The 19,320-nt window shown below is 29.6% G+C and overlaps 1 protein-coding gene across 2 annotated transcripts in view; it reads right to left on the bottom strand.

The window, feature by feature from the left end:
* LOC129953652 (hemicentin-1) overlaps nt 1-19,320 on the bottom strand; it is a 403,952-nt gene that overhangs the window by 58,287 nt on the left and 326,345 nt on the right. For both annotated transcript variants that reach the window (XM_056066975.1, XM_056066976.1), the window contains exons 5-6: nt 17,652-17,852; nt 86-226 (exon numbers count right to left, since the gene is read on the bottom strand). In XM_056066975.1, coding sequence (XP_055922950.1) covers nt 86-226; nt 17,652-17,852 — 342 coding nt within the window. The remainder of the gene's footprint in view (nt 1-85; nt 227-17,651; nt 17,853-19,320) is intronic.

Genomic DNA, 19,320 nt, shown 5'->3' with positions numbered 1-19,320 from the left:
TAAAAATTCAAAAGGAGCTATAGCTACAATCGTTGCAATGAAATTCTTTTTCTTTATCTAAAGATATACCTATGTTTATACTTACCACTTGGTAGAATGTTATTTTTCCTACTCCACGTAACGTTTGGTGTGGGATTACCCGATGCTGAGCATTCAATTCTTACCGAAGAACCTTTTTTGACTTGCAAATGTCCTCCCGTACTAATGTGATGAATCCTTGGAGGTACTGCAAAGAAAAAAAATACAAAAAAATTGATAAGAAAATTCCAAACTTATGGCTTAGAAAAGAATAAGAACAAATTTAATGTAGCACCAGATTCTGTCATGAGGCAAGATATTTAAGTTCATTGGCAAAATAATGATCATACTATCATTTATGTAATCAAAATTTCTTTAGCGACACGACGAGGAATTTGATGGCAGAAGCACACACAAAAAAACAATCATTTGATAGAAATTTATTTGCATGTAAGTGAGGGAGTGACACTTTTTTGGGATGTGTTGATTGTATGGAATGGATTTAATGAACCGAAAAGCTGCAAGATAAATTGAATGAAACTGAGATAGTTATCAAAGAATGTTTCCGACTTATGAAAAACGCATTGATATTGAACAAATTAGTTTTTCAAATGTAAAGGTGAAGAGTTCTTAAAGAAATATAATACAAATACAAATCAAAGCACAATATTGAAATTGCTTGTTTTTGTAATCACTTTTTTAACCTATACCTATTAAATTTTTTTTCTAAGTTCGGTTTGTTTTTGTTGTACTTGTTTAGCTTTTTTTTGTATAAGAACTTTAAATCCATTTCATATCCTAATTTATAATTTGAAATTTAAGGACATTTGTTGTTCCCAAAGTAAATCATTAAAATTTTGTGGTGCCTATTTCATTAATCGTAAGAACGAACATAACTTGCATAGTTAAAAACATTTAACTGAAATCAAAGACGAAGATTGCCATCGGACGGCCTAAGATGATACCATTCGTAATGATTTAGAATACAAAGAGAAATATGATTGAATCATCGAGAGAGTCGCATATTAAATCCCTTAATACGATGTTTGAAATTCAAGTGATATTTTAAAATTGTTAACAAATCTATCGCAGCAACCAATATACTTTGAAAACTGAAGACCTTATCATATCCATCATTTATTTAAGTCATAAACACCTACAATTGCAATGGTGGCCAAAATAACAGTGAAATGCTGTTACCACAATTCTATCACAAAAGTCTTTATTGAAATAAAAAAATTTCAAAATGTATTGTGAATTAATATTCTTTCTAATTTTTGTTAAAGTGAAATTTCTTTAAATACATGGAAGTTTAAAACCCAAAATATGGATAAAACTATTTTCAGGCGTCTTTTTTCTGACCACAAAAATAAAAGTGAATAAGATTTTTTCTAAGGATGAGGCAAACAATTAGTTAAAATTAAATTTTTTCAACGAAAATAAGTAATTGGATAACCTTAAGATGTCAGTACTATAGGCGGGCTGGATTTTGTTATTGAGAACCGCTTTACACATTCTTGGCATGGAGTCAATAATTTTTTAAGAATATTTCCACGGGTGTTGCTTACTTTTGTTTTTGGATTACTTTAAATAGTACTTTCATATTTGTGGTCTTCTTGCACGATGTTCTAACGGGTTATCCGTTTTGTCAAACTAAAGGTGTTAACTAACTAAATTGTTAAAAACTAAGTTGTTAATCCATTTTTTTTCATTTAAAATTCTGACATTTACGAAAATTGATCGATTTACTATCGCACAGCGCATACAAATTGTTTAAGAAACATATCGTGCTCTAAGAGGAGATTTTGGTTTATATAATCGTCCAACTACGGAAGCAATTGGGAAAATGGTGAAAAAATTTGAGAATACTGGATTGGTTACAGTTATTGTAGGCCTGTGTATCATCGTTTTGTTCCTACCACCAAAAATATCGCTGCTGTAAGTGAAACAGTTGGCGAAGACCCGAATGTATCGATTCCTTGTCGTTCTCAGGAATTAGGGCTGTCTTACGGCACATTATGGCGTACTTTGTACTTCGATCTACACCTGCATCCATATAAAGTCCAGCTCACACAACAACAGCTGACACAACGTCGTAGGTGCTTGGAATGGGTGCTTGAACAACAGGCGGTGGACAGCGATTTTCCGAACCAAAATTTTCTTCAGCGACGGAGAACATTTCTCACTCGGTTCGGTGGGTATGTTTATAAACGGGATTGTCGTACTTGGGGTTCTGAGATTCCACAAGTAATTGAAGAGAGATTACTATACCCAAAAAAATCACTGTTTGGTGGGGTCTTGGTCCGGAGGAAAGGATCTTACTTCTTCGAAAACGACGATGGAAGGACTGTCACCTTATTTATGGCTAAGATACAGCCCAAAATATATCAAAAAGCGGTCGAAAACTACCAAAAAGAATCGATGATTGTTTCTTGGACTCATTGATGAAACTTTGTTGAAGCTCGCGAATTCAAAGCACTGCTTTATTTTCTTTTACTGATCAATGAAACTCATCTAGCTAAAGCTTTTCTTCCGTATTATTTTTTTTTACAAACGTAGCAAATAGTTTAATAGCTAACATCCAACGAGAATTTGTTTTTTCAAAGTGGATGTTGAAAATGTATCCCTCAGAGCGACTCTAACTATTTTTCGGTGAAGGGAAGGTTATGTTTTATTTGGACGTCCACACAAAGAACAATCAAATTCATTTGAAATAGAATCGAAAGTGTTACCTTCATCTTTTAGTTGCAAAATCAAACGACGTTCTTCTTTAGAACAATGTCTTGTGCGTCCCATTTTTTTATTTAAAGCTTCAAATTATTATATTTAGTTAATTGGATTTGAAAAAAGAAGAACCGCTTATCGTGTTTAAAAATAAAGATGATTTGATAAACAGTTATGAACATTTTACAGTTTCTCTTGAAAATTTTGACACCAAATCGAAGAATAATTGTACATTTAAGAAAGAAAAAAATTGAAAGGTTATTACGATAGAATTTATAAAGTGAAGAAAATTTACTGATTCACTCTTATTATTTTGGCCACCACTCAAATAAGTTGTGGTCTCTAAAGTAATTGGTATCAAAATTAAGCAATCATTTAAGTACTCATTATTATGGTACATATTCCATTTTCATTTTTACGTACCGGAAAATTGTTTCAGAATTTTGTTTCTAAACATACATCTCTGAAATTCTTTTTTCTCCAATTTATTTTTAAATATAATGAAGTCATAAAAGACGTTCTAAACAATAAAATCTCTCAAACCAAAAAAAAAGTTGGCCGAAGAAAAATAAACTGTGGACAAAAAATATAATAGCTTTACGGTTTTATTATTCTTATTATTGTTATAAGAAAAAACTTTTTTAAATTTCATTATTCTTATTGTTCTCGATCTCTGCCTTCTCGTTTTTGTGTCAGATTTAAAAATGTTCCCATATTAACTTCTCAACTTTTTGGGCAATTGTCATGTTTTTCTTTTCTACACATTATCTGCTTATAACCATTTTCGGCTTCCGCTTTCCATTTAACTGACACAAAAGCATTAGGGACTCATTGACGGGAAGTTTTTTTCTTTTTATTATTGAATAGATTTTTTTCTTTGCTTGTCGTTCGACTTTATTCTTTTCATTTTTGTGTATATTTGCAAGACTCACTTTATTTTATGATAACAACTGCCATTTTGACTTTAGTCCTTGCATAAGGGCAACATTTGAATTTGAATTTGAATAAAATAAAGTTTTGTGAAATGGGTATGGGGAAATATAATGTGGAAAGAAAAGAATGTTGTTACTATTATACCTATAGTGGTTAATTCACACACATCAGACAACTACGACTCCATTTGAAAAAGGAAGCAGTCGAATAAAAATTCTGTCAATATAAACTTATTAATAGAGTATACGTATGTTGGTATGGGAGTTTGGTGAACTTTAAACTTTTAGATGGAAAGTACATATGTGTTGGATGCGTAAATCGATATAAAGGTTTTATTTTTTGAAATAGCAACGTACACATACAACATACACATAATATCCTGTTGGTAAAGGAATTTAAATAGGCACAAATTAATTTGTTCATTTATTGATGTAGGATTTATTAAACTAACCAATTTTCCAATTAAGTTGAGAAAATGTTTTTTTAAAGAATACATGGTATACAGATAAATATTTTATCCCACTATCAAATGTGGTTAATTTGTTAAAAATAATTGATCAAAATGTATGCATTGTTTATATCTCATGAGACATTATCACAAACGTAGATATATACTTTTCCAAAAACATTTAACAATAAATTAGAACTAATTAATAAAATACGATACACATATTATAACCGAAATCTTTTGGCTTTATTTCTTTTTTCTAAATATTCTACAATTTCCCACCAACAAAAACTACTTATGAGAAAAACACTCTTTTCATGACTACTAAATCTTGCGAGATTTTTAAAAAACGAAAAGTTTATGGTAAACGAATTAAATTAAGTTTTGCGATTGTTATTTTATAGTAATTCACATTCCTATTCCCATTTATTTTTATCGCCTTAAATAGATTCAAAACAATCCTTAAAAAAAACTAAAAATAATAAGTTCTAACTTTTCATAGAATTTTATTATATTCTATGCGATTTTTCGAATTGAACATTTTGTCATTTCTCGACGTTTCAAGATGTGAGAAAGATGAATGTCTGTAATTTTTTCGTCCTGCATATCCCAACTGATATCTTCCCATCCCATTTGTCGATTTTCTTGCTCAAAACATTAACATGTATATATTTTCTATGGGTTATTGTGTTTTGTTTAAAAAGTTGTCAATTAAATTTTTTTAAATACTAAAAGTTTGAACCCAATATGTTTAAGTTTTGAAAAGATATTAGAGTCAAAAATAAATTTTTAACAAGTATTACTAATGTATGTTTAGATTTTTATATTTTCTAAGAAAATTGTCAATTCAATTAATTTGTATCAAATTTTACATTACATAACAACAATAGACGCTAACAATTTATTTGATAATCCTTTCTGTATCTTTCTTTGTTATTTTCTTTAAAACACAACTTATTTAAAATCGTTATCTCTACTGGTTCTTGAGATATGGACGACGAAAAAAGCTTATTTCTTTTATTGAGATTTTATTAACGTTGAAACATCAAGAACTTTCAACATTTTCAATTTGACAAATAGGAACAATTACAATAACTTGCTATGTGAAGTTAGAAAGAAGTCCAATCTTGTAAGTTATTTTATTATTATTATTATTTTATCTGCCCCCCTATATTATTAGTTTTAGTACAAAGAAGAGCAAGGTTCAGGTTTGAATTATTAATGTCACCATTAGAAGTAATCTTATTTGAACACGACTATTTTTAATTACTCTATCTTTTAAGTTAGGTAACGTTATTCTTTATCTATATATTGGTGTCACAATGGTATGTATCTACTTTTCAACATCATAATTATTGGATTATTCAAAAGGAATAACTTAACTTTGTCATATAGGTACAATCATTCCCGTTTTCTAATTATCACAGTCACACCGGTATGTTACGGAGGAATACAAATAATGACTATTATGAAAGATGTTTTGAATCAATTTGCTTAGTCAACGTTCTGAAGAAGGGTTTTGCATAATATTACCCTTATACCTTATTTCAAATATTATACTTAAAACATTTCAACTTCATGTGTTGTACCGTAATTATAATTTCAGGGATTAATGAAAAACGAACAGTGAGCGAAAACGACAGTGCGAAAGAAAGTATAAGGAACAATTTATTCTTACAACTCACAAAATGTTAGACACAAGTGTACACACATACATACATGGATGCTTAAATATAAGCACGTCGATCGTAAACAAATCTTTACAGTGCTGTCTGTGAAAATGTTTACCAACATTTTTAATAATTTGTTAAAGATAAATGTTAGTTATAGAAGAATTGTACACATATTATTGCTCTTTTGTTGGAACCAACAAACAATAATAGTAAGAATATAACACACCTGTCATAAATAAAATTTGTAACATGTTTTTGGGGTCAATTAGGGTAGCCTTATTTTTAATTTGTTGTTTTCAAACACCTGTGCTAACTGCATAGTTATCATAAACTACATTTCGTTCTTTTAAATTTAGATTTATTGTTGTAAGATATCTTTAAACTATCATTACTATACACACAAATTCATATGAAATTCGCCTTATCTTAAGCAAATAACTAACTGGCAAAAGTAGGTTACTAATGCACCTGTCCTAACAGGTAACATTTTTTATTTGTATCTTTTATTTTGTTGCCACGGGGAAGGTTCCTAATTAAACTCCTATGTATGTAAATCAGTCCAGACCAAATGACTTAGACAACTTAATGTGTTAACTTCTACCAACCACCAAAATTGGTTCTACTGCTTCACCTGTCTCGGACTGATCGGACACAATCGAATGCTTCGTCTTAAGCATAAAAGAAACCACGTTGCACGAAATACTGCATTTTCATAAACGAATTTCCAAAAACTAAGTAAGATACTAAAATAATTTAAATTCTATGTACATTTTGTACTCTGCAAAATCATCTTACCGTTTATTGTTAAGAGATATTTTGAGTTTAAACTTATCCTTTAAAACCCTGTTTTTGACTGTTTTAAGCCAATGTGATAGAAAAATTTAAAGGCGAGATTCGAATATAGTACATCTTAATTCTTAAAAAAATTATTGTTTCGTTTATACAATAGAAAAGAAACGTTATTTTGCTGGTGCATAGAACTCTAATTTCTTTTCCATAATCTTTAGTATACAAGAATTTAGTTTTAATGACAACATTTTCACACAGTACTTCAAAACTCATTGTGACGTGTTTAACTACACGAAAACAAGCAGAAACTCATATAAAAAGGTACATCATTATGAAAAAATAACTCAACACAGTATGTTGAATATCACCAAAATTAATTTTGAATGGAGTTTAATTAATATTCAGTACGTAGAGAGTTTTAATAAAAACAGCTTGGAGTGCATGAACATACACCTATACCTACATGAATTAAACCAACATGAGATGTAGGTTCCTTATTGAATTTATTAAAGTTTTTAAATCTAGTTGATGACATTGAAAGTGTTGAAAAAGATATGTTAAAACATTGGGAAAGATGTAGTGAAAATTTCTCAAAAATTCGTTCTATATTTTATAATTTAATACTTTTTTGTGGTTTTGATTTTACGCCGCAAAAGTCACGCAGAAGATCAAGATGTTGATACAAAAGAGGCTTTCTCAATACTGTATGAAAATATTAGGAACTGTATACTTTTAATTTGTGTCAACCATGTTCTGTTGAACTTTTGTTTCTGCGTTTAGTAAGTTTTGCATTTGAACCGACAATTTTGTTTTACAATGCCTGGACTTAAGAAGTTTTGAACACTCTCATAATCATAATAAAGACATTACGAGAAATTAGAAAAGGAGGATAAGAAAGAAGATACCGATGCATTTTGGTTTTGATTTTTGAATGTCTGCAAATTGTGAAGAGTGGGAAATATTAAGTCAAATAAACATTCCACATTCGTGTAGTGTGGCTTATGAAATAATCCTTGTACTCATGATGAGCATTTTTAGAATTACGGGTATTTGGTTGAATTGTTTGAGGAGATGAATATGACTAGAGTATATTATATGAAAATAAAGATACAATAATGATCTCAGTAAGAGAACGATCACCTATCATTTTTAGATCTCTCTTTTCAATTCTTTACAAAAAGGCTCAAGAACTTTGTTGGAGAACAGGCATAAATATGAAACTTGAACTCGAATTTCAAAAGAATTAGAGCTTCATAAATTCAAGCCAGATGAGAAAGGGTTAACATCTTTTTGCAGCCTCGGAGAAAACCTAAATACTTGCTATCACCACCCATGGATGGTGGTATTAGGGAGGGATATGCTTTTGGGACGGCATTTAATTCTACACGGCTTTTGATTCCGCATTTGACAATGCTGTCTAGACCAGAATTGAATGAGCTTGATCCACACCTGTGTTTACTTTGTGCATATTAGATTTGAAGCACTCCAATATTATTTCAATTGAAGCACGCTTTTTCGATAAAAGAGGATGATGATAAACTCTATCAAATGCCTTTGAATTATCAAGTTAGAAGGCAGGTGCCTTGAAATAAGACCAAATTTGAAGAATTGGCCTAATTTCACTTTTGTATAGCGTAATAATGCTAATTTTCAGCAATAAGTCTTATTAAACTTAAACAAAGTGAAATAAAGGCAATTATAGTGTGCCCAAGCAGGAGGTTGTCCTTAGACACCCCAACGTAAAAGCAAGTTGGTCTTATTTCTCAAAATAGTTTGACCTTATTTCACTTTATCAGTGTGCAATATTGCTAAAAATTGACCTTATTTCACTTTTGTAAAGCGCAATAAGGCCAAGTTTTGAAATTTTGGAGTTATTTCATTAAGTTTGTGACCATACTCGTATATGGATTGAAATCAATGTTACTTCCGAGAAAGCATAGTAACCAGATAAAGTTCCTGATGAAGGCCCTTACACAGTCCCAGTATGGCTTTCGATATCTATGAAAATTGGTAAAAACATTAATTTTATAAAAAAGGAAATCAATTTCAAAGGTATCAGATACTCGTACATACATAGCTTTGGTCATAAGGGATTCCAAATAAAAACGATGATTAAAGGCAAATGCCATAATTGAGGAAGAAAAACATAACTGTAGCAAAGTTATTTCTTTTGTAATGCTTAGAGCATTCAATTTCAAGCTCGTTAGCATATTTAAATCTACGATATCGTTTATACCGTAATACTTTCAAAGAATTATCGAATCGAAGATTAGCTACCAAAAAGCAAAATAAAAGAAAAAAAAATACGAAACCTGCGAAAATTTCATTGCACTTGATTTTCCTTGTCTTCGTTATAAATAAAATAGAAGAAATAAAGGGAAGTTAAAAAGATGCAAAACAATCAGAATCAACGAGGCCGTTAAAGTAAGCTATGATTTTCTGTTCGTTTCTATCTCAGGGGTCATTAAGTTCAGGCAACTTCAGTTCGATAAGAAAAAACCTAAATCTTTTTAAGGCACTCCGTTGAAAAGGCAGAGAGCAAAGAAACCACAAAAGGAAGTCACGACATACCAACTGAAAGCAAAGGATAACGAAGAAAATAAAATGCAAAATGGATATTCAAAACGATAAAAATGTAATAGATAGATTTACCCATTTGCAAATTGCGATAGTGTTCATCGGTTGCTGGGATGCAGTTCGCTCATTTTTTGTTTTTTAAATTTTTTTCCATGTTGATATGAAGTCTTCAGGATAGAGCTAGCCATTCTACCACCACGCCGGCCGCACCGCGCGTTCATGATTGTTAGAGTGGAATAATATTAATTTTCAGAACAACTTCATAAACGAATTTGAATTTATAAGATGCACCAGGGTCGGATTTAAGAACGAAATAAGGACCCAATAATAGATATATACATTTTTAACGCCACATTATTTTTGCTCTGATGGTTAATTAACAGATTCTATAGTTAACTATGTACATTATATTTATGTTCATGCTTATACAGATACTTGCATACACACATATGTACATATATTTAGATAAGTTCTGTTTTAAGCTTCATATTCCTTCTTCTTCTGAAAATTGTGCACGACAGTCACGTTGTTTTCAAAGTCTCAATTTTTCAAAGTTGTTGACAACTATGAAGCGAAGATTGTTGTTTTGTTTTAAGGCAAAGTAGTTAGCACCGGTGCACACAAACGTAAATCTGAGAGCCGGTGAGGCAATCGTTCAAAGCACACATGCTGTTTTTTCTTCCATTCGCCATTCACGTTAGGCTTGCAACAATGGAAGTTTATAAGAAAACACAGGTTATTTCCGAGTACCTCGTAAATAAAAACTATTCGTAAACGGAAACTAAGTTTTTGGGTACCTACATCCTTTTTCTGACCACCTTCTTACTAAAGGAATATTTTATATGTACTTCATTAACGAATTTAAGACAAAATTCTGAAAAGTTTTAACTATTTTCGAATAAGTTGTTGTTGATGAGTTGGAAGTTAAAGTTTCCCGAAATCATGTCTAGTGTGTGTACACCAATTAATTTATTTGTGACTACTGCATTACTCAATAGCGACACCACAGGGTTACCGCGCGTCAAAATGACCCCTTTGTGCATGTGCACCGTCACTTGTACATTTTGTATGTATGTGTAAGTATGTTGCCATCTTATTCATAAACTTATCCACCATAATAACTACTTTTGCCAGATCTCTTCTACCGTCTCCACACTTTGCTAAAACACTGTCTAGTATTAAGGATCTTACTTTTCAATATTAAAATTTTATTATTTTATTCTACTTTTCAATTTTTTGTAAATTGCTCAATAAGTTTGTAACAAAGATTTCAAAGCCGACATAATTGTTGATTTAGGTATGTTAATTAATATTATTGTTATTGTTATGTTTTTGTTAATAATGTTTTGATTTGTTAAATTAATTATAAAATAGTTCTTTACTGCATCAACTTGTGCCTTTATCAAATTATTGAAATCGTTCTTATTCAACCATCGAAGTTTCAAGCCAAACATTTGAAACTTACATATGTATGTACCAACCTATCATAATTTAGAAATTGAGATATATCATAGATAAAATGTGTCTAAACCTAGTTTCTCGAGCTAAGACGACATTAACTAAATTACATTTTAAGCACTTTACAACCACGGCTCCTTAGCCATTTGTCTATGTTTTGGTATACATATACAGATAATACGGAACTGAATCAGTAAAATTCAAATAAACAAAGTTCTTTTTTCATTTGACAAAAGTTACGACGTAATTTAATTTTAAAAGTTATACCACATTAAGAATAAACGTGTATATATGCCATGGAATTCAACTTTAAAACAGAGTAAGATCTTTAATTTGGCATTCGGCCATATGACACACATACATGACTTCATGACTTTATATTTATGGATAGACAAATTCTGGAAAATTAAATCTTCCTGCTTTTTTTTAAACAGGAAAATTAAGAGCTATATGTATGGATTCAAATTATTTTGCATTTTTGTTTTGTTTCTTTTGTTGACAGCAAAAATGTAAGATTTTCAGTAAGTATGATTTCAACCAGACACATAACTTGTTTGAGGTAAACCAAAGTATTTTATTTTGAGCTTACTTTCCTACCAACTAAACTTAAACATTTTCAAACCTTGCGAGATATAAAATTAGCGTCCGATCAACAAATTTCCTTTTCAAAAATCTGACAAAAGAATATTTTTTAACATTTTTTTCACCTACTTTCATTGATTCTGTGAACCGGAAGTGCACTTTTGAATCTTAAATGAATTGAAGCAGCTTTAAATAATGATGGTTTATTATTTAAGATTTAGTTCGAACAACACATTATCGGTTAAAACTGCAAAAAAACATTATTTACAATTTCTGATAACAAACATTTGCTTCACTTATCATCAAAAACAGGAAATTATTAACTGAGTTATTTAATAGGTTTGACATAACTCTTTTTTGATGACATTTAAACCTTTTTTCTAATTTTTCAAAGGTATTTATTTGCTGGAAAGGTACAAAATGCCTATAATGTTAATTTCTCATTATACAAAAGTACGTTAACGTATATGTACTCGTATATCATTAACTTTTAAGTCCATTATGAGAAATCACACAAAAAGTATACTTCTTTGTACTTTTCTATATTTGTAGCTTCTTAATGCTTTTTTCTATAGTTTTACCATCAATCTATAGAAACTCTTTTTATCAAAACCAAAAAGTTTCAAACTTTTTTCTTAGCTCCTTTTGTTTGATTATTTCATTTCAAACAAACTCCCGAAGTACTAATAAAAAATTTGTTAATGGAAAAAGGAGAGCTAGATTCATATAATTTGTTCCTTTTTTTTAACGGGTATGGCCAGACATAAATTTTTCATCATTTTGTTAGTAATAAAATTTATAGAGTAAAATCCATAAAAAGCATTTATCCATTTTCTGTTGTTATTTTTCTTCTTATTTTTATATGCTCTACCCCTCGAAAAAACGAAAAAATTATTTTGCTGGTGTGTTTGATTTTTTTTAGAGTTTTGGACTTTGCCAAAGTTCAATATTTAGTGAAATATTCCAAGCCATTATTTACCAACCGAAGTGTATAATAAACATATAAAAACTTTGGCTTTATATTCTGAAAATTCTGCAGAAGATGGTGGAACTGGCAGATGTGTGAGTGTTTTGCTCTGAGGCAGGGGGAGTGGGGATGGACAAAGTTTGATTTCAATATTAAAAAAAAAGTTATGCCCTACACAGCTAAATTAAGCAATATACTGCGTATATGTATACTGCGGTGACATTACCGAAATACATTTTCAAAATGTAGGTAGAAACCACGCGTGCGAAGACTAAACACTATTTTTCGACTTTGAATATTTTCAATCAACCTGATATAATTTTGAATATTATTGCTAAACAATGTAAACCTATAGTTCATTGTTATGCAATGAAAAGACAGAACATCACTTTTATATTTTTATAAACAAAATATAAGATGAAAAGGAAATAAAAGACAACATTTGAGTCCGTACTGACACAATTATTAACTTCTTATAGGAGTTAATTGTGATAGAAAATATTTATAATTCTCTACGTTTTAAAGTCTCTAGAATCTAAATCAATAGTTTTAGAGAAATGTCTGTGTGTTCGTGTCTGTATGTACGTTCGGAAAATCTCTCTGTATTGGCCATATGGTTTTTTCTTAGAGCAATTTTAAAAAGTGTTTTGAAAAATCAAAACAAAAAATAAAAAAACCCAAAATTTAATATTAAAAATAATCGTAAGAAACACATTGTTGTTAAAATTCTGTATAATGTTTAGAAAATTATAATTGGAAGTTTTTATATTTTACAAAAAATAAAAATATGCTGATAAACAATCAACTATCTTGAATGAGAATTAAGGTATTAAGTTCAAAATTATTTCATTAAATTCCACCAAAAATGCCAAACTAAATTGGTTACGTCCAGAGTATCTCAACAAAATCAGCTGAAGCTTAATGGATTTATTTCAAAATTTTCAAAGTTCAAGAACCAGTGGACATATTGACTTCATATAGATTTTGGTATACAGAAAATAGTTCAGTAAGTTGGAGAACTTTTAAAAAAATCAAATGGTTGTTTTTTTTTGCAATAGCAATTTTAAAAAAATTTAAAAATTTTGGTTAACCCAAGACTTTTAACGAACCGATAATGCTAGAGTCTTGAACTGAATTTTATATTACATAATGTGATGTGTATTAATTTAAAAAAAAAACAATTCACAATATATTTTACAAAAAATAAAAACCTAAAAAAATATTACAAAAAATTGGAACAGTTGATTTTCGACTTTAATATCTTTTTAAAAGTAAAGGTATTTTTCTTCGAACTAATTTCGCCTGAAACGAAATATTGCTTTCAACATTTCATATAATTTTGGAAAAGATCGAATTGAAAATTTTTGTAAAAATAATAAAAAACTGTAAAACACATTAGTAAAAATTGATTTTCGACTTGAATGTCTTTCTAAAAATTAAAAATATGTTCTTGAAAGTAATTTCATCATTTAGAAAATATTGTTTTTAACAATTAGTTAATTTTTTATAAAAATCCAACTGTTAGTTTTTTCGTTAAAATTTAAACTACAAAAAATAGTACCTACTGAAAATTGATAAAAAATAATATTCTGTTCTCGATATCTCGTTAATAAAGGAAGGTATTAACTCCAAAATGATTTATTTCTGTGCTAAATTTTGTTGTTGACGTAAGATATTGTTCCTAGAATAATCAAATTTGTATATGTTTATATACAAAATAAAAACTTTTAAAGAAATGCTACTAAAATTGGTTTTCGACTTAAAATCTTATAAATAAAAATAGGTTTTGAAATCGTTGGTCATTTTTAAGACCCACAACAAAGAGTATTACGAAAATAAAGGAAGATATTGACTTTAAATTATTTATCTAATATGAACTATTGTTATGAATATTTTGTTCAAATTTTAAGCAAGGCAAATCGACAGATGGGATGTGAAGTTAACAGTGTGGGTTGCATCCTGCCTCTTTTTTATTTAAGTTGTTTATAAAAAGGGACACCTACCAACATTTGTATAGATTTAAATGTTATTTTTGTGAAATAAAATAGATGTGTTGTATTTTATTATTTTGTAAGTATGGAAATCTTTTTTAGAATTTTCATATTTTAGAAAATGATACGATTTGTGAAATAATGTGACTTTTATTTTTATACAATAATAATTAATGAAAATGAATTACAAACCATTCCTAAAGAATAAAGATTTTAAGTTTAGCCAGCCTCTTTTTTGATAAGTAGCAACATAAATATATAAATTCGCCATAATGTTAATAAAGCGTATGTAAAAACTGTTATTTGGTTTTATTTGTCGCATTAGTTTTTGTGTTGAATAAGAGAATAAAATATATTTTTAACACTATCAAAAATATGCAGATTTAAGAATACTTCTGTGCGTCTCGCTATTAATAACAAACGAGTCGTATCATACTTATCTCTAAAATGTATTTATAATACAGTAACCTTATAAAAGAACTCTACGAGTATGTAGGTAATTTGTTTTCATGAAAATTCCTACCAATTTTGATAGTAAATCTCTTGTGTAGTAACTAAAATATATTCCTATTTTCCATTTTGCTATGTGTTTCAGAAAAAAATTACCCAAATCATATGCAAATTATTCATCAATTCTTATTAGAAGTTTCTTGGATAATGGCTTTCCAAAAAAAAAAGTAAATCGAAAAAAGAACAAATCTTACGAGTTTGTAATATAAGACGAATTTACTCCTGTTAATTCCTCCCTTTTTGGTCAAACATGAGTGGAAATCCCTCAGTAACATGGAAAAGATAACAAAGTTCTCTTGATTACCAGTTGGAAAAAGTATCTATGTATTTTTTTTATATTTCCTTGAAACAGGACCAGGGGAGATATCTACTTAACATATTTATGGGAATTTCTTTAGAAGGAATATTTCATTTTGCTTGGCTCTTCTTAGCACACAATAACTATCTGGTGAGGATATTAAACCGAAACCAATGTAAAAGGGATCAATGCTTGGAAACTTGGGATACTGTGTATGAGCATAATGAGAAAAAGTTTGTTTTTTATCTTATATTTTCGTTGACTGCTATGCCCCAAACCGGCATCCCTTTTTAAGAAAATAAAAAAAGATCATATAATGTGAGCCCTTTTGCGGTCATATTTTATGTTAATATTTTTATGGGTCGGAAAATTCTCCCAACAGTATCAGTATCAACAATTGGGTTATGCTGATGGGTATCTCGTATCTATCTATCTATCTATATATTTACTAGCACTTTTGTTATGGTATTTTACATAGGGATGTGTTAGAGAGGGACCCATATCAGATTTATTATAATTTATTTTTATTTTTATATCATAGGCATGGAAATCAGTTAATAAAAACCAGAGATGTTAAAAATCAGGAGGTGTTTTCTTTAACAGACAAAGAATTATTTATGAATTCACTGAAAAAATGTATAATAATCGAGAAATTGAGGGCGATTGAGTTACTTCTGTGGAGAATAAAATGGAAGTGGGTACATGAATGATGTTAATCACTTGTCTATGTGGGGCATGAATTTGTGAACTTTGTATTCAGCTTAAAGACATAATTATGTACAAATTTTTACGGATTTAAGGTAACCATTAAGCATAGAAATTATCTGGAAACCCAATTTAAAACAACGGTAAATATTGAATTCTAAAATGTGTTTGCTATTGTCAACCACTGGTTACGGGTTTTTTATTCTTTATACACATTTTCATCCCTCTTTTTTTAAGGGATTTAAATATTTTATGTTTAATAAGGCAAATTAATTATTTTGGGATGGGTACACGTGATACACACAAAATGTTTGGCAATTTTACAAAGGCCATGGGAAGATTTACAAAATAACCAAAAGAGCGGTAAAATGGTGCAATGTTATTTTTTACAAAAAATAGAAGAAATACCGCTGTCAACGCTAGCCCACGATTTTCACACGTTTTTAAAATCGACCATTTTATGAAAATACTTTTAAAAGCCCAAAATTAAATTAAGGTTTTCCTTAATATTGCTCATAATTTATTTTCTCATGTTTGTTCGATGTCTGTAAAAAACAACAAATTTAATTTTCAAGATTTGAATTAGATCAGTAATAACTATTTTCGGGAATATAAACAAGTCTGTTCTTTGTAACGGCATGCGACTTGAAGTGAAAAATTAATGAACAAAGTTATCAAAGCAACAATTTAAAAAAAGTAAAAAGGCGAAAATGTTTTTATAATACCAATTTCTTTGAATCCAAACGACATGCTATTCAACTTAAAACAATTTCAATTTCTAGTACCAGTAGCATTTGCAATGTTGCAAATCTAAGACCAGTCGCTGAGTGTTTGTGACATAAATATTGAAAGTTAACATATTCTCATGTCACCTGACACCATTCTATACCAGAACGTATTCATATATCAGAAAATGAAACGAAGAATTATGTGAAAAAACTAGTTTTTTTTTATTTAATAATATTTTCTTATTAATTATTTTAATAATTCGAATTCAATAGTCGTACTAGAAATTGGAAAACTTAAAAAAAAAAACAATTAAGATAAGATCACAAAAAAGGCAACAATACTTTCTTAAATTGGTAAGCACCAAACACATGTAACATTCACACAAAAACACAGTTATTTTAAGGATATTACAACAATTTTTAATCAAGATGACTAATCACTTCGCCTTACGTGTCTCTAAGGAATATTTTACGTTCAGTTAGTGTCAGAATAAAAATCAATTTATAGTTTCTCTCTTACAATAGATCAGCGCTGAAAACGCTTTTTAGATTACTTCTTCATTGATTTCATATCTTTAAAAATGTCATTGAAAACTTTCCAATTCGAAAGAACAGTGCGTTCTGCAATTAGTAGTAACATGTTTTGATACAAATTTTCGCTTGTAATGAAACCATCAAAGAAGAACCCATAAACTTAAACTGCTAAAAGCATGAACGCTCGTCTCATGAAAAAACTTTTTCAAACTCATTACTCTACCGAACCAGAGCAGAACTTCTTCACATCCGCTCATTACTCTCTCAATCTCAACCATCTGATGCGACCTTCAAATCTGCCATAGTTGATGATGATTATGATGATGATGAATATGATGATGATGATGAAAACGACTATGATGTTGATGATGATGATGATGATAATAATTATGATTATTTACCCATAATCTTTGTACTTAACCTAAAATTTTGCTGCTTATGATTTTACAAAAAACTCTTTCAATTTATTTAATGGACTAACCAAGGATTTTTCATAATATGAAGTAGATGGGAAAAATTATTTTCTTCTTGTAGCATTTATTTATGGGGAAAAGGTAAGATTAGTGATGGTTGCATCAAAAATGCAATATCACCCACTTCTTAATTATTATATCTGTCACTTTGTAAATCAAAGCTAAGTGCACTCACTATAGCTCATTTAAATGTTTCTCACTTTGCGAGAACTATCACTCACGTCAAACAGAAACAAAACTCACCCAAAATTTCCACTGTGTGAGTAATTTCTCGAGGTTCCATCATTGCAATTTGGCATATGTAGTCGCCGGCATCTTGAGGTGCAGCATCTCTAATTTGTAGATTGTATCCGTTAATAAGTCTTACTCTTGGATCTGGTGTTACCTTCACAGAGCCAGCGGTAAGTATCGCAATACCTCTTTTCCAAGCAACCACGTACGGATCTGAAATTAGATGGTAAATATTAACGATTTGCAAATGAATTATAATGGAATTAAAATAATAAATGTGTGTTCTTAATTTTTGTATTTGAATTTTTTAAGCAAGATTATAGGGTCAGGAGAAGAAGAGTTAATTATAGGTATAAATATTAAAGCCTGTAAAGGTTATTGTTTTCGTTACAAAAAAGATTATTTATTTGTAGCACATTATTAAAGCTCACTCGAAAGACGTGAATTTCAAAATTTATAATTAATAAACTAGTATTATTAAAAACTTAGTGTTTCTTTTGTTAGTATGCCAAGACGGTTGTTTTTTTGTGCAGTGTGACAATGGAGTATTCGTGCTGCTCCATAAAGGCCGAAAAGAACTTAACAGAACCATTCTATGTTAAAAAAAGGCTTTATACAAAGGGATGCGTTATCATGCAATTTTTGTACCATCGTCCTTGAAATTATAGTCCAAAGCTCTTACGTCAACACTAGAGGCACTATCTTTCAAAAGCCTGTCAAATACTGTGCAGAAAAAAAGAATAAGACAAAAGCAGATGGAAACACCTTGAGTCGTTTCCAAAAAAAAAGTTCTTCGCGCATCTGAACTCGTATGCATAGAAGATGATTGGAATGGAAGATAGAGCTGTACGGGTTGTACAGGGATATAGACTTAGCCAGAAGGATAAAAATCGAAGGACTGATACGATGGTACACATGAAGGCGCATGCCGTTACAAATACCAATCTTGTTTATATTCCCGAACAAAGTTCTAAACGATCCGATTTTTATTTGCAAATAAAAGGAGGTACTCTGGGAAAGTCAAGAAAAAAATTAAAATTCTGTTGTATAGTTGACAGTATCATTTTGGTTAATAACGAAAATAACCTATTTGAATATCTTCAATCGCCAATTGTCTTATCTTCAATAAATACATTTTAACCAATGTATAGGAAAACCATATCAATTAGAAAGGTTTTTAATTCAGTGAAGTGGCAAAAATTAGTAAATTTATATGTAATTGGAGAGTTTTAAAGCTTTTCTATAAAAGTTTCGACTTTAAACACGTGAGAAATTCGTCTGCTGGCGTTGCTGGCTGAAAGAAGTATTACTTATAATTTTATATACATAATGTATTTACACTGTACCTATATAACACATATGCAGAATTAATTTGTATCGGATTTTTACTCAAAAAATATAAGACTATAATAGCAAGTTTTAAGACGATTGATTCAAAATTAGAAATTAAGGCTTTAGCAGATTTGAATTTGGTTTTTTCTTACATCAAATATGAACTTTTTGTAATCGGTCCGATTTGTCAAATTAAAATTTTTTACCTTTCTCGATGTTTCAAGGCATAAAGATTTTATATTAATGACTTGTAGAGATTTTGTTGGTTAGTTCATACGTTCAGGATACCATTTTTCGTCGTCGTACTAGTAGAAATATTGACTTCAAATATATTTTATTTTGTAGATAG

Source organism: Eupeodes corollae, chromosome 1, assembly GCF_945859685.1.
Source record: "Eupeodes corollae chromosome 1, idEupCoro1.1, whole genome shotgun sequence".
NCBI classification, from domain to species: domain Eukaryota; kingdom Metazoa; phylum Arthropoda; class Insecta; order Diptera; family Syrphidae; genus Eupeodes; species Eupeodes corollae.
Note: the sequence above shows the minus strand (reverse complement) of the source record. Positions and strands in the feature narration are given on the sequence as shown.